Below are 23,323 nucleotides of genomic sequence, written 5' to 3' on the forward strand. Positions count from 1 at the left end.
CAAAGATGGCCCGGGCACTGGGGATGGCTCCATGGCCTCTGCCTCAGGTGCTAGAATGGCCCTGGTTGCAACAGAGCCACGCCCCAGATGGGCAGAGCGTCGCCCCTGGTGGGCGTGCCGGGTGGATCCCGGTCGGGCGCATGCGGGAGTCTGTCTGACTGCCTTCCCGTTTCCAGCTTCAGAAAAATACAAAAAAAAAAAAAAAAAAAAAGAAAATAAAAAGAGGAAGGTGGGTCGAGCATTTCTAGCATTGAAGACGACACAGAAGGTCCCACATTCCTCGAAGAATGGAGACGGGGGCGGGTGGGGGGGGGGGCTTGGTCCTGCGCTCTGAGGGCGGGGGGTCATCGTGCCCAAATCTGGCGTGGATTAAGCAGCTCTTTCCTGGTTTGAGTCTCTTCCCAGGGTGCCCATGCCGGACTGGCGGGACCCAGAAAAACCAGTTTTCAAAAATGAATGCCCGGAAGGCCCAGGAGATTAAGCAGATTAGGGAGGAAGGGAGGGGGCGGGACTGGGGCGCAGAGCGCGCGGGGGCAAGGTCCGCCGCGTCTTGCTCGGCTCCGCCATGGGACCGGTGGGTCGGAGAGGACGCGCCACAGCCGCCGCCAGGTGCGCGGGGGTCCGGGACGCAGCCTCCTTGGAAATGGGGACGCGGGGTGGGGGTGCAGGGGAGAGTGGGGAGGGCAGTCCGGGGCGAGCGTGGGTCCCCGGGAAAGAACTGTGTGTACTTAGAAGTCACCAGAACGTCGCCTGAGACCGGCTCCGTCCCGGACGCGGCACAAAATAGCAGTGGTGCCGGCAGTGCCCCGCCCCACGCGGTGAGGAGACGCGGGACAGGCCGGAGGAGGAGGAGGAGGGGAAGCGGGAACGGAGGCGGAAACGCACAGCAAGTCCGAGAGAGGCAGGGGTGGGTCCTCCCCAACGCTCCGAGAAGCGCATCCTTGGCTCCTCCCCGGCTCGGCCGAGTCACCGCCCACCCCCACTGTCTGAGACACGTTACGTACAAACCGCGGAGTCCCCCTCCCCCTCCCCCCACCCTGGAGCGCGATCGGGTACCCATTTGGGGACCTCTGTCTAAGACACGCCCTTGTGGCCCCTCCTCGTATCCCCGGAGTGTGGCCTGATCCTCCCCCTTCCCCCCCTGCCGCAACAATCTCCCGCCCCGCGCTCCCCTACCCGCAACGCTAAGACACGCCCCGTCCGGCCGCGCGTCCCCGCCTTCCCCAACCCACAACGCTCCCCAAGACTCAGCGACTCGGCCCCTCCCTAACCGCGTTCCCCGCCACTCGGCAGCGCCTCAAGTCCCCCCCCCCCCACACACACACACACGGGTCCCGCGGGAGCACTGTCGTCACTCCCCGGGGCGCAATCGGGGAACGAGAGTCTCAGCACCGGGGACCCCACGGAGCTGCCACCCCGAGCCCGGGAATCGGTCAGAGCCACCCTGGCGCCGCGGCCCTCGGGGTTATAGGGCGGGGACAGTCGGGGTTCCGCCCCATCCGCTCCATGTTCTTTTGGGCACGTTCGCCCGCGCGCTCCTGGCGCTTGCCGGCTGCCGGCCTTTCCAGCGCGCGCGGTCACCGTGTAGTCAAAACCGCGCGGGCTCTTCCCTGGGGCCCGGCGTCCGGTGCTTTTAAATCTGCGCCTCTGCCTGCCGGAACTCGGGGTACGCTTGGCGTCTCCCCCCAGGAGAAAGGGAGGCGCCCGGCGCTCACCCTCGCAGCCCGCCCTTCAGTGAGATTTGAACCGTTTTGGCCTCATTGCACAGGGTTTGAGGCGCTTGGATTCAAAAAGCACCGTGCGCGAACTGATCCACACTTTCCGCGGCGTGTTAGAACTGTTAACAAAAGGGACTGTCTTACCCTGTCGGAGTTTTTATATGAGTGTGTTTGACCCAAACTGACGACGGACAGTAAACAAAAACAAGAACGCAAGGCCAGCACAGGCGTAATCATTCTTCTTGTTGTCGGTTCAGATCAAGCCCTGGCAGGAGCAGCCCCGAGCTGACCGTGAATCCGGCAGGATGCAGGCCTCCCGTCTCTGTAATTTACACTTGAAACATTCGGTCAACAGTAACACAAGACTAAAGCCTTGACTCAGAGTGGCAGAGAGATTAATGCTCCCCGGAGCCAGGAACCCCAAAGCTGGGGTGTTTCTTTTTTGTTTGTTTTGTTTTTTGTATTTTTCTGAAGCTGTAAACGGTCAGACAGACTCCCGCATGCGCCCGACCGGGATCCACCCGGCACACCCACCAGGGGCGACGCTCTGCCCCTCCGGGGTGTCGCTCTGCCGAGACCAGAGCCACTCTAGCGCCTGGGGCAGAGGCCAAAGAGCCATCCCCAGCACCTGGGCCATCTTTGCTCCAGTGGAGCCTTGGCTGCGGGAGGGGAAGAGAGAGACAGAGAGGAAGGAGAGGGGGAGGGGTGGAGAAGCAGATGGGCACTTCTCCTGAGTGCCCTGGCCGGGAATCGAACCCGGGTCCCCCGCACGCCAGGCCGACGCTCTACCGCTGAGCCAACCGGCCAGGGCCCCAAAGCTGGGGTTTTTAATTTGTTTCCGAGTAACCTGAGTTTGATCACTTAACTTGATGATACTGTATTCTGGTTACCAGGGTGACAAAGTGGGTTCAACGTTTGACAACATTCCCTTGAGTTACTCCGCATCCTTTTACAAAGTAACTCTGTGAGTACCTGCTCTATTCTGTAGCTCTATAGGGCTTCCCGGATGAATATTAAGTAGAATAGCATGCTCCTCCCTCTCCCCAAGGGAGGGATCAAAAAAAAAAAAAAAAAAAACGCTCCTCAAAAGGGCCGTTTGCCCACTTAATTTATACACCGGTGCCGAAAGGGAAGTCGGAAGTGGGTTACAAAGAAATCTGTGAGTGACAGGTTAGGGGGGTGCCAGAGAAAAGAAAGCCTGTAATCTCTGGGACTGGGTTAAAAAAAAAAAATAAAAGTAGTTCACAGTTAGCTATTAACATGGTAAAAGGGAGCAGCAGATTTGTGGTCTTTGCGCTTCCAAGCCTGGGGTGGGAAGGGAGGGACAGGAAGGAAGTTGCTTTGATATTCCAAAGGTATGTTATCGGTTATGTTACTTTGATGGAAGAGAGGTGGGGGCGGGGAGGGGAGGGGAGAACAGACAGGCTCATGAAGGAAAACACTGGCTTTTGTCAGGAGAAAGACCTGGCTGTCCGCCTGGAGCCACTCTCAGCTGAAAAGTGTTCATTCTGGACCATCCTGTGTGTCTGCTGAGTGTGTAAGGCTCAGTGTGCCGGCCTCCCCCCCCCCCCCCCCCCCAGCTGGTCAGGTTGAGTGTGTGGTTTCGTCCACACCGTGCCAGCGATCGGGACACACGGGAAACCCAAGCACAGGTGCCATCCCCCGGTCGAATCCTAACCTGGCGGAAAGGCCTGGGACTGACCACCCCGCGGGTCAGCTCGTTTGAGAGGGTGACTTCATTCCAAAGTAAGAGATGTGTTTGTTTGTTTGTTTGTTTATTTGTTTGTTTTCTGCCCTCTGCTCTCTGTCCAGGGGCTGGCGGTGGCCGGATCTGGTCACCCTGGGTCTGCTTCTGAGCGCCTGCGAATTAGAAGCAGCCATTGCGTTCAAACCGAACATCCTGCTGATAATGGCGGACGACCTTGGCATTGGGGATCTCGGTTGCTACGGGAACGACACACTGAGGTGCGTGGGAAGTGCTGGTGGGGTCTGTGAGAATAAGTGTGTGCATTTTGGCTGAATACCAAGAAAATAAAATTATTGTTCCAGAGGAGAAAGAAGGTCTTACACTTTTCCAAGAACTTGGAACTGTGGTGGGCGGGAATGTTTTTTTTGTGGTTGCTTTAACAAGTGACCTGTAGCATCCACCGGGTATGAGAACAAACGTCGGAGACTTTCAGGAGTTAAGATGTTACTTTATTGGCCAGTTTAACCTGCGCAGGGGCGAACTCCCGAGATGTCCGGAGACACCGTACCCACAAGGAGCTGCAGACGGAAGCCGCACCTGGAGCTGACAGCCAGGCCCTTATATGTCCTAAGTGAGCAAGCGTATAGGACAGAAGCAGATGTGGCAGTTTAGCAATTGGCTAGGGAGGTCGCACGCAGCATAGCAACAGGGGCCGGCATAGCAACAGGGGCCGGTTTTAGCTTAGTGACAAATTTCAAACATAAACTTCTGATAAGGGTCTCTAACCTTCTTTGTTCTCAGCCTCACAGAAGCCATATCAGCACTTACTGTTCCTTCAATAGTTACACTCTTTGCAACACTCCCTGTTCCTTCAATAGTTACACTCTTTGGCAGCCCCAGTACTCCCTGAATCTAACATGACCACCCAGGGAGTTCCTTAAAACAAGAGACGATGGTCCTTCCTCAGTCCCTGGAGACCAGGCGTCTGAGGTCCAGGGGTCCCAAGGCTGCAGTTCCTCTGGAGGCTCCAGGGAGGGTCCCTTCTGCCTCTCCCAGCTCCTGGGGCTCCAGGCGTCCCCGAGCTGGTGGCCGCCTCCCTCCCGTCTCTGCCTCCGTCCCCACGTGGCTTCTCCTCTGTGTCTGTGTCTCCTCCTCCGTCTCTTCTAAGGTCCCTGTCACTGGGAGCCTGCAGGGCCCCCCTGACCCAGGGTGATTCCTCTCAGATCCTTCACACAGTCACATCTACACAGACTTAATTCCCAAGTAAGGTCCCTCTGGGATGCACCTGTCCAGTTCCAGGCAGTGACGTGTGTGTGGTTTGCTCAGGACGCCCAACATCGACCGGCTTGCCGAGGAAGGCGTGAGGCTCACGCAGCATCTGGCGGCCGCCCCGCTCTGCACCCCGAGCAGAGCTGCCTTCTTGACCGGGAGACATTCTTTCCGATCGGGTGGGTATCGTGGAGAAAACCGCAGGTCCGTGTCCGCTCAGGTATCATTTTTTTTTGTATGTGTGACAGAGACAGAGAGACAGAGAGAGGGACAGATAGGGACAGACAGACAGGAAGGGAGAGAGATGAGAAACATCAATTCTTCGTTGCAGCACCTTAGTTGTTCATTGATTGCTTTCTCATATGTGCCTTGACCGGGAACTCCAGCAGACCAAGTGACCCCTTACTCAAGCCAGCGACCTTGAGCTCAAACTGGTGAGCCTTGCTCAAACCAGATGAGCCCGCACTCAAGCTGGCGACCTCAGGGTTTTGAACTTGGGTTCTCCGTGTCCTAGTCCAACGCTCTATCCCAGTGGTAGTCAACCTGGTCCCTACTGCCCACTAGTGGGTGTTCCAGCTTTCATGGTGGACGGTAGGGGAGCAACCAAAGTATAAATAGTATAAAAAGATAGATTTAACTAAAGTAAGTTGTTTTATAAAGATTTATTCTGCCAAACTTAGCAAAAATCCGACATAAAATACTTGGTAAGTAATTATTATTATTCTATGCTTTAACTTGCTGTCACTCTGCTTTATAAATTTTATAAAGTAAAGTGACTTCCCTACTTTATAAATCACCGTGACTGTGGAACCGATGGGCGGTTAGAAAATGTTGCTACTAACAGAGATACAAAAGTGGGCGGTAGGTATAAAAAGGTTGACCACCCCTGGTCTATCCACTGCACCACCTGCCTGTTCGGGCTCATGTATCATTTTTAATAATCAGGTAGCAATACTGGAGACACAAAGAAAACAGTAAGAACATAGCCTGCTCTAATGCCTTCTCATTCCATAAATCTTGGTATTATGCAGTCACAAAAAGAAAAAAAAGGTCATGATTATTGCAAAGGCAGAAGGTTGAAACTCTCTAGGGGTGGCTGACTATGCTGATGCATTTATCTGTGTAAATATTTGTGTCAGCACGAGCGGGAAGTCACAATTTCAGGTGAGCCGTGGGAAGGTGTTGGGGATTGAAGGACGTCCCCGAAAGGTGCCACATTTTGACGCCCAGAACGTTTCCGTCTGGGGCAGCAGGTGAGGATGTGAGGGTCAAGGACGTGCAAAGGAGCCCCGTCGTTCCAAGTGTCCTTAAAAGACGGGAGCCAGGGGACGGGGGTCGGAGAAGCAGGTGTGAGGTTGGAAGGAAGGAGTTGGAGTCATGTCCTTTGGCGACAGAGGAAGCCACCATGAGCCAAGGAATGTAGGAAACTTTTAAAGGCGCTTAGCCTTGAAAAGGCTTTTCTTTTTAAATTTTTTATTTATTGATGGATGTATGAATGATCGATGGATGGATAGATGAGTGGATGGATGGGTGGATGGATGAATGATGGATAGATGGATAGATGAGTGGATGAATGGATGAATGACAGATAGATGAGTGGATGGATGGGTGGGTGGATGGATGGATGAATGATGGATGGAACGATGGATGAATGGATGGATAGATGAGTGGATGGATGAATGGATAGATGAGTGGATAGATGGGTGGATGGATGGATGAATGATGGATAGATGGATAGATGAGTGGATGGATAGATGAATGACAGATGTGTGGATGGATGGGTGGGTGGATGGATGGATGGATGGATGATGGATGGATCGATAGATGAACGATGGATGGATAGATAGATGAGTGGATGGATGGATAGATGGGTGGATGGATGGATGAATGATGGATAGATGAGTGGATGGATGAGTGGGTGGATGAATGGATGGATGGATGGGTGGATGGATGGATGGGTGGATGGATGGATGGATGGGTGGATGGATGGGTGGATGGATGAATGATGGATGGATAGATGGATGGATTAGTGAGAGAGAAGGAGAGAGAGAGAGAGAGAGAGAGAGAGGAACATGGATTTGTTCCTGTAGGTTCCCTGACCAGGGATTGAACTAGCAACCTCTGTGCTTAGGCACGATGCTGTAACCAACGGAGCCATCCAGCCAGGGCTACACCTTGGTTTTTCTATGTCTCTGTCCCCAGAAAGGCAAGGAAATGGACTGGCTGCTGTTAGGGCCACCCAATTCCCGGGGCTTTGTTGTAGCAGCAAAAACAAAATTGATACACAAGCCCAACACTATAGGGGGCTGAGACAAAGAAAGGGTTACCTTCCCCACAGTCCAAACTGTAGACAGCAAGAGAGCCCGGTGACATCATTTACAAGATAATCAATGCTTCTCCTGTCCCCATGTTACACTCTCAGACACACAGCAGGGCAGCAGGATTGACGGAGACTGACCAAACCAGGTGTTCATGGGGTGGACGGACGCCCGGCCGTGACCCTTTGGGACTTTGTTTCCGAGCATCTGTGTCACTAAATGTGGGCATGGCCTGTGACCCCCGCGGTCCCCTGTGTGGACCATATGTTCCTGTGCGTGTTCTAAAAAGCACACGTGCATGACAACACTGTGGCTAAGACCCAATATGGAACTGGTTCGTCCCCGGAAGGATGCATTGATCCGCTCTGCTATGTTCACAATGTGGAATATTGTTGTTCTAGTCAGTCTGGGTTGTCATAACAAAGCCCCACACAGTGGGGAGTTTCTCAACATGTGTTTATGTCCCCCCGGTCCTGAGGGCTGGAGTCTGAGACCCGGGTGCGGGCAGGGCTGGATCCCCCTGAGGCCTCTCTCCTGGGCGTGCAGACGGCCGTCTCCTCCCTGGGTCCTCACACGGCTGTCCCTCTGTGTGTGTCTGTGTCTCCTCCCCAGGTCCTCACACGGCCGTCCCTCTGTGTGTGTCTGTGTCTCCTCCCCGGGTCCTCACACGGCCGTCCCTCTGTGTGTGTCTGTGTCTCCTCCCCGGGTCTTCACACGGCCGGCCCTCTATGTGTGTCTGTGTCTCCTCCCCGGGTCCTCACACGGCCGTCCCTCTGTGTGTGTCTGTGTCTCCTCCCCGGGTCCTCACACGGCCGTCCCTCTGTGTGTGTCTGTGTCTCCTCCCTGGGTCCTCACACAGCCGTCCCTCTGTGTGTGTCTATGTCCTCACCTCCTGTTCTTATAGGGACCCCAGTCCTGTGGGGTCAGGACCACCCTCGTGACCTCATTTTAGCTGAATCAATCCTTTAAAGACCTGTCTCCAAATACAGTCTCATGCTGAGCTTCTGCAGGATAGGTAGATAAATAAATAGATGAAAATGGATGGATGGACAGATGGAAGGACAGATGGGTGGTTGGATGGATGGATGGATGGACGAAGGATGGATGGATGGATGCATGCATGCATGAGTGGATGGATGGATGAATAGATGAGTGGATGGATGGATGAATGGTGGATGGACGGATGGATGAATGATCAATAAATGGATGTATGTATGAATGATGGTTGGATAGATAGATGAGTGGATGGATGGGTGGATGGATATATGAATGATGGATAGATGAGTGGATGGACGGGTAGATGGATGGATGAATGATGGTTGGATGGATAGATGAGTGGATGGATGGATGAATGACAGATAGATGAGTGGATGAATGGATAGGTGGATGGATAGATGAATGATGGATGGGTGGATGGATGGATGGATGAATGATCAATAAATGGATGGATGCATGAATGATGGTTGGATAGATAGATGAGTGGATGGATGGGTGAATGGATATATGAATGATGGATGGATGGATAGATGAGTGGATGGACGGGTGGATGGATGGATGAATGATGGTTGGATGGATAGATGAGTGGATGGATGGATGAATGACGGATAGATGAGTGGATGAATGGATAAGTGGATGGATAGATGAATGATGGATGGATGAATGGATGGATGAACGATGGATGGATAGATAAATGAGTGGTGGATGGGTGGATGGATGGATAAATGATGGATGGATGGGTAGATGAGTGGGTGGATGGGTGAATGGATGGATGAAGGATGGATGGATGGATGATGGATAGATGAGTGAATGGATGGGTGGGTGGATGGACAGATGGATGGAAGGATGATGGATGGGTGGATGGATGGATGGATGGAAGATGGGTGAATGGATGGAAGATGGATGAATGGATGGATGGGTGGAGATGATAGATAGATAGATAGATAGATAGATAGATAGATAGAATAGATAGAGCAAAATTGACTCATGTGGGATTCCTGAGGGATTCCCACCCTCACACTACTGACATTTGGGACTGGATGACACTCTTCGCTGGGTCTCCCCTGTGCACTGTACGGTGTTTCCACCCACAAGATGCTCCTGGTCTGCTCTCCCCGGGTGTAACAAGCAAAACCAACTCCAGACCGTGCACAGTGTCCCCTGCAGGGCTGTACAGACTCATCCCCAGGTGACTGCCCCCAACATAAACCGAGAGCCTCTTCTCTGCTCTGCCCCACAGGCATGGACGCCACCGACGGATACCGGGCCCTTCAGTGGAACGGAGGCTCGGGCGGGCTCCCCGAGAATGAGTCCACCTTCGCCAGGATCCTGCAGAGACAGGGTTATGCCACAGGCCTCATAGGTACCCGTGCTCACCGTGGCCGGTCACCTTGGAAACGGGGATTCCAAGACGATGTGTTTACCGGAATTTCAAGTCTGTGCATCGGGTCCGGCTCTGACCTCTGATTGCCTGGTCCACACACTCGATCTGTATTTTAAAGGATGTTATATGCTTCACATTCCAAATCGTAGAAAGCTTTTGGAGTTCAGAGATCCTCATGTCTAGTTGTTTTGTTTTTCATTTTTTTCCATGGTGTTCACATTTTCCCAGTATTTTTATTTTCCTAAAATGTAGCTGGGGAAATAAAGGTAGATTAGAGCAGATTTCTGCAGGTTTTGAAGACATCTTGCAAATGGGGGGAAGGCAGGCAGTGAGCAGGGACCCGGTTTCCACTCCGAACGTCCAAGTCATGGCAGACATATTTTGGAATCTTATTGATCCCGTTTTGTGCCTAAAGGGAGCTGGCCGAGGCTCTGGGGCATGTGACGTAGACAGAAAGTGACCCCAGGACAACCCATGTCTTCCATAGGGTCCCGGAGTTTGAGATTGGGGTGGAGGGGAAGATTGTCACGTTCTATCTCTGTGGTGTTGTTCTAAGAGTAGTTGTTGCTTCTAAAAATATGTATAATGGCATCATGATTATTATTAGTTGTTACTTTTCGAGTCATAACATTATTCGAGAACCAGCTCCTGTTTTCAAGGAGTTTGGTATTACTAAATGATATTAGTATGTTATTTTTTTTTAAGATTTTGTTTATTGATTTTTAGAGAGAGGAGAGAGAGGGAGAGAAACGGGTAAGGGAGGAGCAGGAAGCATCAACTCATAGTTGCTTCTCATATGTTCCTGGATGGATAGATAGATGAATGGATGGATGAATAGATGATGGATGGATGGACGGATGGATGGATGGATGAATGGATAGATGATAGTTGGATGGATGGATGGATGATGGATGGATGATGGATGGGTGGATAGATGGATGGATGGATGGATTATAGATGGATGATGGATGGATGGATGGGTGGATGGATGGATGGATGGATGCATGCATGGATGCATGATGGATGGATGGATGCATGCATGGATGCATGATGGATGGATGGATGCATGAATGGATGGATGGATATAGATGATGGATGGATAGATAGATGGATGGGGATGGATGGATAATGGATGGATGGATGGATGGCTGGGTGGATGGGTAGATAGATGGATGGATGATGCATGGATGAATGGATGGATGGGAGCATCGTTAGCTGGATGAATGGATGGATGGATGAATGGCTGGATGGCTGGGTGGATGGGTAGATGATAGATGAATGATTGGATGGATGGATGGATGGATGATGAATGGATAGATAGATAGAGCAAAAACTGGGCAAGCCTGGGGTCTTGAACCAGTGACCTCAGCATCCCAGGTAGACGCTCTATCCTCTGTGCCACCACAGGTCTTGTGAGTTATTTAGTAGCAGAGTGATGTAGCGTGAGAAGTGTTTGACCCCAAACACCCCAGGAGATCCTTTTTTTTTTTTTTTTTTTTTGTATTTTTCTGAAACTGGAAATGGGGAGAGACAGTCAGACAGACACCCACATGCGCCCAACCGGGATCCACCTGGCACACCCACAAGGGGCAAGGCTCTGCCCACCAGGGGGCAATGCTCTGCCCCTCTGGGGCGTCGCTCTGCCATGACCAGAGCCACTCCAGCGCCTGGGGCAGAGGCCACAGAGCCATCCTCAGCGCCCGGGCCATTTTTGCTCCAATGGAGCCTTGGCTGTGGGAGGGGAAGAGAGAGACAGAGAGGAAGGAGGGGGAGGGGTGGAGAAGCAGATGGGCGCTTCTCCTGTGTGCCCTGGCCGGGAATCGAACCCGGGACTTCCGCACACCAGGCCGATGCTCTACCACTGAGCCAACTGGCCAGGGCCCCACGTAGCTTTTTGTCTTAACATCTTGCATTTGTCCCAGGAAAATGGCACCAGGGCGTCAACTGCGAGTCCCGCACGGACCACTGCCACCACCCGCTCCGCCATGGGTTCGACTACTTCTACGGCCTGCCCTTCACGCTGGTGAACGACTGCGACCCAGCCCGGCCGCCCGAGGTGGACGCGGCCCTCAGGGCGCGGCTCTGGCACCACACCCAGTTGGCGGCCTTGGGCGTCCTGACCTTGGCGCTGGGCAAGGCCTGCGGGTTGGTCTCCGCCCCCTGGAGAGCCATCACGGGGGCGGCCGGCCTCCTCCTCCTGGGTTTCGGGTCCTGGTACGCCAGCTTCGGGTTCGTGCGGCGCTGGAATTGCATCGTCATGAGGAACCACGACGTCGTGGAGCAGCCCATGGATTTGGAGAGGGCGGCCGGGCGTCTGCTCAGGGAAGCCGTGTCCTATATCGAGAGGTACCTCGACCTCCACCTTTTTCTTCTTCTCTTCTTTTCTTTATTTTATTTTCTATTTTTTAAGCTTTTTTTTATTATTTTGTTTTTTACAGAGACAGAGTCAGAGAAAGGGACAGATAGGGACAGACAGACAGGAACAGAGAGAGATGAGAAGCATCAATCATCAGTTTTTTGTTGCAACACCTTAGTTGTTCATTGATTGCTTTCTCATATGTGCCTTGACTGTGGGGCTACAGCAGACTGAGTGACCCCTTGCTCAAGCCAGCGACCTTGGGTCCAAGCTGGTGAGCTTTTGCTCAAACCATATGAGCCCGTGCTCAAGCTGGCGACCTCGGGGTCTCAAACCTGGGTCCTTCCACATCCCAGTCCGACGCTCTATCCCAGGGGTCCCCAAACTACGGCCCGCGGGCCTCATGCGGCCCCCTGAGGCCATTTATCCGGCCCCCGCGGCACTTCCGGAAGGGGCACCTCTTTCATTGGTGGTCAGTGAGAGGAGCACATTGACCATCTCATTAGACAAAAGCAGGCCCGTAGTTCCCATTGAAATACTGGTCAGTTTGTTGATTTAAATTGACTTGTTCTTTATTTTAAATATTGCATTTGTTCCCGTTTTGTATTTTTACTTTAAAATAAGATATGTGCAGTGTGCATAGGGATTTGTTCATAGTTTTTTTTTTTTATAGTCCGGCCCTCCAACGGTCTGAGGGACAGTGAACTGGCCCCTTGTGTAAAAAGTTGGGGGACCCCTTCTATATCCACTGCACCACTGCCTGGTCAGGCTCTTCTTCTTTTCTTTAACATGTATTATATATTTTTTAATTATAGTTGACACGCCATATTATTTCAGGTTCAGGGGTACAGCATAGTGGTAAATACTTACATAGTTCTCACAGAATAATCCTCTGAGAAGTCTAGCAGTCACCTGGCCCCCTCCGTAGAGATGACCATATGACTCACTGTGTTCCCCGTGCTGGACGTGACGTCCTGTGACTCTTCTGTGACTGCCCACCTCTGCCTCTCAGTCCCTTCCCCTTGGTCACCTGGAATCCCAACCTCCCTCCCGTCTGGCGACCATCTGTCTGTTCTCTGTGTCTGCGAATCTATTACTGTTTGGCTTGTTTATTTATTTTGTTTTTTTAGATTCCACATATGGGTGAGATCATGTGGTCCTTGTCTTTCCCTGGCAGGCTTATTTCACTCAGCGTAATGCTGTCCGGGTCCACCCGTGCCATCACAAATGTTAAGATTTCTTTTCTTGGCCCTGGCCGGTTGGCTCAGTGGTAGAGTGTCGGCCTGGCGTGCGGGGGACCCGGGTTCGATTCCCTGCCGGGGCGCATGGGGGAGGCGCCCATTTGCTTCTTCACCCCCACCCCCTCCTTCCTCTGTCTCTCTCTTCCCCTCCCGCAGCCGGGGCTCCATTGGAAGGGGGATGGCCCGGGTGCTGGGGATGGCTCCTTGGCCTCTGCCCCAGGCGCTAGAGTGGCTCTGGTTGTGACAGAGCGATGCCCCGGAGGGGCAGAGCATCGCCCCCTGGTGGGCAGAGCGTCACCCCTGGTGTGCGTGCCAGGTGGATCCCGGTCGGGCGCATGCGGGAGTCTGTCTCCCTGTTTCCAGCTTCAGAAAAATACAAAATATATATATATATATATATATATATATATATATATATATATATATATATATATATATATTTCTTTTCTTTTTCAGGGGTGCATGGTATTCCACTGTGTAAATGCACCACAGCTTTTCTATCCGTTCCTCTCCTGAGGGGCCCCTGGGTTATTTCCAGATCTCAGCTATTATAAATAATGCTTCCATGAACACAGGGGTGCCCATATTTTTCAATTTGGGTTTTGAATTTCTTCAGCTACATGCCCAGAAGTGGAATTGCTGGGTCATAAGGCAGTTCCGTTTTTAATTTTTGGAGGAATCTCCATACTGTTTTCCACAGTGGCTGCACCAGTCTGCATTCTCACTAGCAGTGCAGGAGGGTCCTCTTTTCTCCACACCAGGGGACCCCAAACTTTTTACACAGGGGGCCAGTTCACTGTGCCTCAGACCGTTGGAGAGCCGGACTATAAAAAAAACTATGGGCCCTGGCCGGTTGGCTCAGCGGTGGAGTGTCGGCCTGGCGTGCGGGGGACCCGGGTTCAATTCCCGGCCAGGGCACATAGGAGAAGCGTCCATTTGCTTCTCCACCCCCCCCCTCCTTCCTCTCTGTCTCTCTTCCCCTCCCGCAGCTAAGGCTCCATTGGAGCGAAGATGGCCCAGGCGCTGGGGATGGCTCCTTGGCCTCTGCCCCAGGTGCTAGAGTGGCTCTGGTCGCGGCAGAGCGATGCCCTGGAGGGGCAGAGCATCGCCCCCTGGTGGGCAGAGCGTCACCCCTGGTGGGCGTGCAGGGTGGATCCCGGTCGGGCGCATGTGGGAGTCTGTCTGACTGTCTCTCCCCGTTTCCAGCTTCAGAAATTAAAGAAAAAGAAAAAAAAACAACAAAAACACTATGAACAAATCCCTGTGCACACTGCACATACCTTATTTTAAAGTAAAAAAATAAAACGGGAACAAATACAATATTTAAAATAAAGAACAAGTAAATTTAAATCAACAAACTAACCAGTATTTCAATGGGAACTATGCTCCTCTCACTGACCACCAATGAAAGAGGTGCCCCTTCCGGAAGTGCGGCGGGGGCTGGATAAATGGCCTCAGGGGGCGGCGTGCTGCCCATGGGCCGTAGTTTGGGGACCCCTGCTCCACACGCTGGCGAGGGTGGTTGTTGACTTACTGATGAGAGCCATTCTGACAGGTGCGAGGTGACATCTCACTGCAGATTTCATTTGCATCTCTCTGACGATGCGTGACCGTGGGCCTCCTGTCCGTGGGCTCCTGCCCACCTGAAACCACCCCATGTGAAGAGGGAGATGAGGTCTAAGACCACCTGAGTCTCCTCTGATGGCTTGGGAAGCATTCAGCCTCCGACGGGTTTCGGTTTCCAAAGCTCGAATCGGTCTGCCTTGCAGCCGCCATGTCGAAAGGGACTGTCTCTGTTTCAGGAACAAGGACGGGCCGTTCCTGCTCTTCCTGTCCTTGCTGCACGTCCACATCCCCCTCGTCACCGCCCCCGAGTTCCTCGGGAAGAGCCCGCACGGCCTGTACGGCGACCACGTGCAGGAGATGGACTGGCTGGTGGGTAAGTTCGGCCGCGACTCCGCGGCACGCGCTCTCGGCGTGACTGCCGACAGTGGTGACCCACGGGGCCGCCTGGCTGGGCGGCGGGTTGCCACGGGGTAAGAAGAAAGAAAGAATAGCAAGAATGTTCTTCCAGCCTGACCTGTGGTGGCGCAGTGGATAAAGCGTCGACCTGGAAATGCTGAGGTCGCCGGTTCGAAACCCTGGGCTTGCCTGGTCAAGGCACATATGGGAGTTGATGCTTCCTGCTCCTCCCCCCTTCTCTCTCTCTGTCTCTCTGTCTCTCTCTCTCTCTCTGTCTCTCCCTCTCCTCTCTAAAATGAATAAATAAATAAAAAAATTAAAATAAAAAAAAAGAATGTTCTTCCAGGCCAGTGTTCATGTGTCCCTCTGCTCCCTTCTGATTTCTCAGTGTGCTCTGGTGCTGATGTCTCTCTTCTGCAACGTCATGGGGCCCCAGGTGGCCACGCGCCAAAGTCATCGACTCTTCGGTCCAGACATTGAAACGTTGACATAAAAAACGACACTCTGCACCTGAACATAAAAAACGTTTTCAAGGGGTCAGGCAGGAATGTCTGTTTGAGATAAGAAAGAATAGCGACTCAGGAAGCCATGATTCAGGCGGGAGCTCGGATAGCGTCCCCTTGAGGACACCAAGGTGATGGGTGGTTATGAGGAAGGTGACGGGATGGTGACGTCCGCAGCAAGGAGCCGTTGTTGCTATCGGTGCAGGTGATGTGACGCTGACTCTAGCAGTGGGTTTAATCATCAGCCCTGTAGCTGTCCGTCCAGTGGTGACGTACCTGCTGTTTGGTCACCTTTGCAAACAGCGCTGGGGGACAGCAGGTGGCTGTGGGCCTCGTGCAGAGGTCATTTAGCGTCCAGAGGTTTGGGGCGTCGCACATGCCAGACGGCTCTTCTGGGACGGCAGCTTCGGCTCCGTGTGGAAAGGCTCCGTCTGTGTTCCTTTTATCAAGTGTGTCCTGAGGCAAACACAGGGGACATCAGGGGGACCAGGGAAGGAGGCAGCACGGGACCGTGGCTCCCGGGATGTCTCATCAACCGGCTTCCGAGTTCTGTCCCGGCTCTGTAAAGAAAGCAGGTTCCGTGGTTTGCCGGTGGCCCTGCCCGACTGTGCCCGGGCATCCGCATGTCCACGCCCAGAGGTGCTCGGGGCCCCGGCTTCCTCCTGTCTGCGGGCAGGGCTCTCCCCTTCCCCCGCTCCTCCCCACGGTCCCCCTCCTCATCGCACAACGGACACGCAACCGCGGCAAACTGAGCGCGTGCCGCGGGCAGCCTGCTGGCCATGCCTGCTTCCTGCTTCCTGCCCTGCTGGCATTGTGGCGAGCAAGATGCTGAACCCTCTTCTTCCATCACAGCGAGATGCGTCTTCACGCGTTGCGGTCTCCTTTGTCACTGCGGCAGCAGCCTGGAGTTGGCGGTCCCCTTTTGTGACTCTCCGGGAAGCAATGATTTATTTATACACAATGGCCGGAGGACAGACTTGTGTCCAGGTCGCCGATGAGGCTGTCTTATTTCCTTTGCCCTGAGCTGTCCCTCTGCATGCTCCTGTTTTCCACCCAGGTCAGATTCTCAATGCCCTGGAAGAGAGCGGTGTGGCCAACGCCACCTTCACGTACTTCACGTCTGACCATGGGGGACATCTGGAGGCAAGGGACGGAGAAGGCGCCCAGCTCGGAGGCTGGAACGGAGTCTACAGAGGTAAGACCCCGGGGGGCATGTAGGAGAGGTGGGCGTCAGTAAGAGTGGACTCGAAAAGTGTTTATTGGGCGTTCGCTGTACGCCACGTAGGTTCCCGGGTCCGATACCCAGTCCATCCAGAATTTTTAAAAATTAAAAAAAAGGGCCCTGGCCGGTTGGCTCAGCGGTAGAGCGTTGGTCTGGCGAGCAGGAGTCCCGGGTTCGATTCCTGGCCAGGGCACACAGGAGAAGTGCCCATCTGCTTCTCCACCCCTCCCCCTCTCCTTCCTCTCTGTCTCTCTCTTCCCCTCCTGCAGTCGAGGCTCCACTGGAGCAAAGATGGCCCGGGCACTGGGGATGGCTCCTCGGCCTCTGCCCCAGGCGCTGGAGTGGCTCTGGTCACAACAGAGCGACGCCCCGGAGAGGCAGAGCATCACCCCCTGGTGGGCAGAGTGTCGCCCCTGGTGGGCATGCCGGGTGGATCCTGGTCGGGCGCATGCGGGAGTCTGACTGTCTCTCCCCATTTCCGGCTTCAGAAAAATACAGGAAAAAAAAAATTAAAAAAAGGAAGGAAATGAGCAGAACCATCCTTGCGTTTGCATGAAATCGCAGTAACGCCTCTGAACTTACCCTTGATTGTGTTGGTCGAGACGGTCACACAAAGACTGCCCCGAGTTTTACGGGGGGGGGCGGGGGGACAGGTGTGCCTGCACCTGCTGGTGGGGGCGTCACAACCTTCTGGAACGACCCCTGTGTCCAGCCTTAGGAGAGATAATACTGCTCACAAATAGGAAGGCATATTTCAAAATGAATGTGAAGCACTAGAATAGCCCCCCATTTCTGCGGGCAGCACCCTCAGCTGCCATGATGGGCACCGAGGCATGTGGGTGTCTGTGGACAGACACACTCTGTGTGTACGTGCCACTGTCACTTTACTTACAGGCGGCAAAGGCATGGCCGGCTGGGAAGGCGGCATCCGTGTGCCCGGAATCTTCCGCTGGCCCGGGGTGCTGCCCGCCGGCCGGGTCATCCACGAGCCCACCAGTCTGATGGACGTGTTCCCCACCGTGGTCCAGCTGGGGGGCGGCAAGGTGCCCCAGGACAGGTACGGGGCCACCCAGGGAAGCCATCTACGGTGGCACAGAGACACAACATGCACGTGCCATGTCACTCTGGCGTGTGATGAGACCTCTGCTTCCCTCACGCCCAACACTCTTCCCAGACACGGGGGAAAAGCTAGAATGTAAAAACAGTAAAAAACATTCCGAAGCCCTCCAACGTCGGGGACAGCTTCATGTGAAGTAGCCACCTGGATGATGGATGGATGGATGGATGGATGGATGGATGAATGACTGGGTGGATGGATGGATGGATAATGGATGAATAGATGATGGATGGATGGATGATGGATGGATGGATGGATGGATGAATGATGGATGATGGATGGATGGATGGATGGGTGGATGGGTGGATGGATGGATGGATGGGTGGATGGATGGGTGGGTGGGTGGATGGTGGATGGATGGATGGATGGATGAATGATGGATGATGGATGGATGGATGATGGATGATGAGTGGGTGGATGGATGGATGGATGGATGAGTGGGTGGATAATGGATGGATGGATGGATGGATGATGGATGGATGGATGATGGATGGATGGATGGATGGATGGATGAATGATGGATGATGGATGGATGGATGATGGATGATGAGTGGGTGGATGGATGGATGGATGATGGATGGATGGATGGATGAATGATGGATGATGGATGGATGGATGATGGATGGATGGATGGATGAATGATGGATGATGGATGGATGGATGGATGAATGATGGATGATGGATGGATGGATGATGGATGATGAGTGGGTGGATGGATGGATGGATGGATGAGTGGGTGGATAATGGATGGATGGATGGATGGATGATGGATGGATGGATGATGGATGGATGGATGGATGGATGAATGATGGATGATGGATGGATGGATGATGGATGATGAGTGGGTGGATGGATGGATGGATGATGGATGGATGGATGGATGAATGATGGATGATGGATGGATGGATGATGGATGGATGGATGGATGGATGGATGAATGATGGATGATGGATGGATGGATGGGTGGATGGGTGGATGGATGGATGGATGGGTGGATGGATGGGTGGGTGGGTGGATGGTGGATGGATGGATGGATGAATGATGGATGATGGATGGATGGATGATGGATGATGAGTGGGTGGATGGATGGATGGATGTATGGATGAGTGGGTGGATAATGGATGGATGGATGGATGGATGATGGATGGGAAAAACATCAGATGAAGTGACATCCGGGGTCCAAGCTGCCCCAGTGTTAGAGAAATTTTAGACCTCTGCACCACAAGGCGGAGATGAACTCCTTAGAAACTGACGCGTTAGAAAACACCCCCCCCCCCCCGTCATTCCCTGGAATGCGGTCTTGCCCGCAGGCTGAGGAAGTTATGAATGGTAGGATTTAAAATCCATGTCTTAGCTCTGGGCGGATGGCTCGGTGGGTTAGGAGCGCCGTCCTGGTCTGCAGAGGTGGCCGGTTCGAGCCCCGGTCAGGGCACGTGCAGGAGGAGATCAGTGTTCTTCTCTCTGTCTCTTCCGCAGCTGGAATTCTAGAGGACTTTGTGTTAACATCCGAGGTGACAGTGGTGTGTGTGTCTGTGTGTGCTGCTCATGGGACTCTGAATAACAGATGATCTTGCAGTCGGGTCACAGCTCAGGGAGACAGCTGAGCTCTGAGTCCAGCTGCCGGCAGCTGGGCGCTTGCAGCCCCGTGAGCTGGTTCCCGGGTGCGTAGCCCAGGCGACCTTGGCCTGATTTTTTCCTGCTCTCTCCTCACTGCATCAGGGTGATTGACGGCCGCAGTCTGCTGCCTTTGCTGCAAGGAGCCGCCCGGCGCTCGGAGCACGAGTTCCTGTTCCACTACTGTGGGGCGTCTCTGCACGCCGCGCGCTGGCATGACACGCAGAGTGAGTACCCGCCCGTCCGGCAGTGTGGGGCTGTGTCAGCCGGGATGTGCCACACACACAGAAACAAGAACGTGTTGATGGATAGATGATTGATGGATGGGTGGGCAGGTGGACAGATGGATAAATGGATGGATGGATGATGGATGGATGGATGGATGGATGGATGGATGGATGAATAGATAGATGAATGATGGGTGGATGAATAGATGGATGAATGATGGATGGATGGATGGATGGATGATGGATGGATGGATGGATGATGGATGAATGATTGGATGGATGGATGGATGGATGACTGGGTGGATGGATGGATAATGGATGCATGAATAGATGATGGATGGATGATAGATGGATGATGGATGGGTGGATGACGGATGGATGAATCAGCAGATGGATGGATAGATGGATGGATGATTGGATGGGTGGATGGATGGATGACTGGGTGGATGGATGGATAATGGATGGATGGAGGGATGGATGATTAGATGGAAGGGAATATGGATGAGTGAATGGATGGATGGATGGGTGATAGATGAATGAGTGGGTGGATGGATGGATAGATGGAGGGATGGATGGTTAGATGGAAGGGAACATGGATGGGTGGGTGGGTGGGTGGGTGGATGGATGGATGATGGATGGATGGGTGGGTAGGTGGATGGATGGATGAATAGATAGACACATAGAGAGAGACAGATAAGGACTGACTCTCGTAGTTATGGTTCCGGGTGGTCTGACATCTGCAGGGCAAGCCAGCAGCCTGTTAGGTGTGACACTGGTCTCTTGTGTGTGGCAGTTAAAAACTCAGGCAGTGAGTCTGCTGTGGTCCGGAGGCACAATTCCTTCATCTTTGGGGACCTCTGTCTTTTTTCTCATAACTTCTTCAACTGATTGGGTGAGGCCCACCCACAGTAAGGAAGACAGTCTGTTCATTTGAATGTTAAACTCGTTTATAAAAAAACAAAACACAGAATGCCTTCATGGGACACGTAGACTGCTGTTAGGCCGCCTATGTGGGCATCCCAGCCTGGCCATGCTCACACATGGAATTCCCTGCCACAGAAGAAATCCTTCTCTTACCAGCTGAGAAGAGACTCACTCGATATCTCCTGCGGAGGGAGGGTGGCAGTGGGTGCCCCATTTACGGGGGAAGGGACTTCACTTTGTGCTGTCCTGTGAGTGGCTATATATTATCTGCCAATCATGGAGTCCAGATGAACCTCTCACGGACACAGCCAGACCTGTGCCCATCAGGCCAGTGTTACTGTTCAATATTGATTCAACGAACAGTTAGAGGCAAAGGGTGAGAATGTCCCAATGGTCCCACACAGAGTGGCACCGAGCACTTTGGGATGAGTCTTATTGCTTCTCTGAGCCTGGAGTACGCGTGCACACACACACATGCATGCACGCTCACCGATGAGACAATGTGGATGTCCCACTTCCACACCTCAGCTTGCATTCTTCTCTCTTCTTTCTTTATATCCCGGGATGGGGGGTGTTGGTGAACGTGCCTCAGTGTCAGGACCTGGGCCAGGTGTCTGCTGTGGGTCAGGCTCCTGCTGCCCTGACCACCTCCCTGTTTGCATTTAGACGGAAGACTCTGGAAGGTCCACTACGTGACCCCGCGGTTCCACCCGCCGGGCGCGGGGGCCTGCTATGGCCGCGGTGTCTGCCCCTGCTCCGGGGATGGCGTGACCCGGCACAGCCCCCCGCTGCTGTTTGACCTCTCCACGGACCCCTCCGAGGCCCGGCCCCTGTCCCCGGACTCGGAGCCGCTGTACCACGCGGTGGTCGCCAGGGTGGGCGAGGCCGTGGAGGAGCACAGGGGGACCCTGAGCCCCGTGACTCCGCAGTTCTCCCTGACCCGCATCCTGTGGAAGCCGTGGTTGCAACCCTGTTGTGGGATCTTTCCCTTCTGCTCCTGCCGGCAGGACGAGGACCCCGGGGGGACGTGACCTCACGTGGTCTGGACCGCTGCCCTCACCTCGTAGCGCCTCCCACGTGCGGGCGAGGGTGTGGAGAAAAGGGAGCCCCCCCCCTCTGCACTGCTGGTGGGAAGGCAGGCCGGTGCAGCCACTGTGGAAAACAGGATGGAGTTTCCTTAAATCGTTACCTGCAGAGCTGCCTTCTGACCCAGTGACTGCACTTCTGCGAATTTATATGAAGGGAATAAAAACAGGACTGCAAAGAGGTTCATGGCAAGGATCTCCACAACACCTGTGACGTGAATACAACCTCCGAGTCCATCAGTGAAGGCATGGATCAAAAACATGTGACATAGATAGATATAAATAGAGATAGATAGATAGATGATAGATGGATTAAGATAGACAGACAGACAGACTATATGTATGTCTGCAGTGCACTATACTTGGATGGTTGGATGGATGGATGGATGGATGGATGGATGGATGGACGGACTATACGTATGTCTGCAGTGCCTTATGGATGGATGGATGGATGGATGGATGGATGGATGGACTATACATATATCTGCACAATAGATAGATAGATGATAGACTGTAAATATGACTGCAGTGCACTATAGATGGATGGATGGATGGATGGACTATATATCTGCAGTGCATGAGATAGATAGATAGATAGATAAACAGACAGACAGATAGACTATGCATATGTCTACAGTGCACTAAAGATAGATGGGTGCATGGATGGATGGATCGATAGACTGTACATATGTCTGCAGTGCACTAAGATGGATGGGTGCATGCATGGATGGATGGATGGATAGATAGACTACATATGTCTGCAGTGCACTAGAGATGGATGGGTACATGGATGGATGGATGGGTGCATGGATGGATGGATGGATGTATAGACTGTACATATGTCTGCAGTGCACTATGGATGGATGGATGCATGGATGGATGGATGGATAGATAGACTACATATGTCTGCAGTGCACTATACATAGATAGATAGATAGATAGACTGCATATGTCTGCAGTGCACTAAGATGGATGGGTGCATGGATGGATGGATGGATGGATAGATAGACTACATATGTCTGCAGTGCACTAGAGATGGATGGGTACATGGATGGATGGATGGATCGATAGACTGTACATATGTCTGCAGTGCACTAAGATGGATGGGTGCATGCATGGATGGATGGATGGATGGATGGATATATATATAGACTGTACATATGTCTGCAGTGCACTATGGATGGATGGATGGATGGATGGATAGATAGACTACATATGTCTGCAGTGCACTATACATAGATAGATAGATAGATAGATAGACTGCATATGTCTGCAGTGCACTAAGATGGATGGGTGCATGGATGGATGGATGGATGGATAGATAGACTACATATGTCTGCAGTGCACTAGAGATGGATGGGTACATGGATGGATGGATGGATCGATAGACTGTACATATGTCTGCAGTGCACTAAGATGGATGGGTGCATGCATGGATGGATGGATGGATGGATGGATATATAGACTGTACATATGTCTGCAGTGCACTATGGATGGATGGATGCATGGATGGATGGATGGATAGACTGCATATGTCTGCAGTGCACTAAGATGGATGGGTGCATGGATGGATGGATGGATGGATGGATGGATATATATATAGACTGTACATATGTCTGCAGTGCACTATGGATGGATGGATGGATGGATGGATAGATAGACTACATATGTCTGCAGTGCACTATACATAGATAGATAGA

General features: G+C 52.9%; 1 protein-coding gene and 1 non-coding gene across 3 annotated transcripts; one reads left to right on the plus strand and one right to left on the minus strand.

Annotated features, from left to right (window-relative positions):
- The first annotated feature begins 497 nt into the window (after window positions 1-497).
- On the plus strand, window positions 498-21,955 carry LOC136316733 (arylsulfatase D-like). Of its 2 annotated transcripts, none has more exons than XM_066248827.1 (10): window positions 498-609; window positions 3,531-3,683; window positions 4,732-4,853; window positions 9,229-9,351; window positions 11,295-11,718; window positions 14,772-14,908; window positions 16,492-16,629; window positions 17,551-17,713; window positions 19,493-19,614; window positions 21,205-21,951. In XM_066248827.1, the coding sequence occupies exons 1-10, from the start codon at window positions 566-568 to the stop codon at window positions 21,567-21,569; spliced, it is 1,791 nt and encodes a 596-aa protein (XP_066104924.1). In that variant the 5' UTR covers window positions 498-565; the 3' UTR covers window positions 21,570-21,951. The 2 variants fall into 2 exon arrangements, with proteins under 2 accessions (XP_066104924.1, XP_066104925.1); XM_066248828.1 differs by lacking the exon at window positions 498-609 and adding an exon at window positions 2,627-2,682 and having other exon boundaries at window positions 21,205-21,955.
- Window positions 11,178-11,253, minus strand: TRNAT-GGU (transfer RNA threonine (anticodon GGU)). The gene has a single exon. It is a non-coding gene; the product is annotated as a tRNA-Thr (tRNA).
- Window positions 21,956-23,323: the final 1,368 nt, after the last annotated feature.

The sequence above is a fragment of the Saccopteryx bilineata genome, chromosome X, assembly GCF_036850765.1.
Source record: "Saccopteryx bilineata isolate mSacBil1 chromosome X, mSacBil1_pri_phased_curated, whole genome shotgun sequence".
Classification (NCBI taxonomy): Eukaryota; Metazoa; Chordata; class Mammalia; order Chiroptera; family Emballonuridae; genus Saccopteryx; species Saccopteryx bilineata.

Excerpts from the sequence above, each read along its gene's own strand:
- LOC136316733 (XM_066248827.1), top strand. The coding sequence starts at position 566 with ATGGGACCGGTGGGTCGGAGAGGACGCGCCACAGCCGCCGCCAG. Across the intron at positions 4,854-9,228 it reads GAGACATTCTTTCCGATCGG|GCATGGACGCCACCGACGGA; the intron begins GTGGGTATCGTG and ends TCTGCCCCACAG. Across the intron at positions 9,352-11,294 it reads TTATGCCACAGGCCTCATAG|GAAAATGGCACCAGGGCGTC; the intron begins GTACCCGTGCTC and ends CATTTGTCCCAG.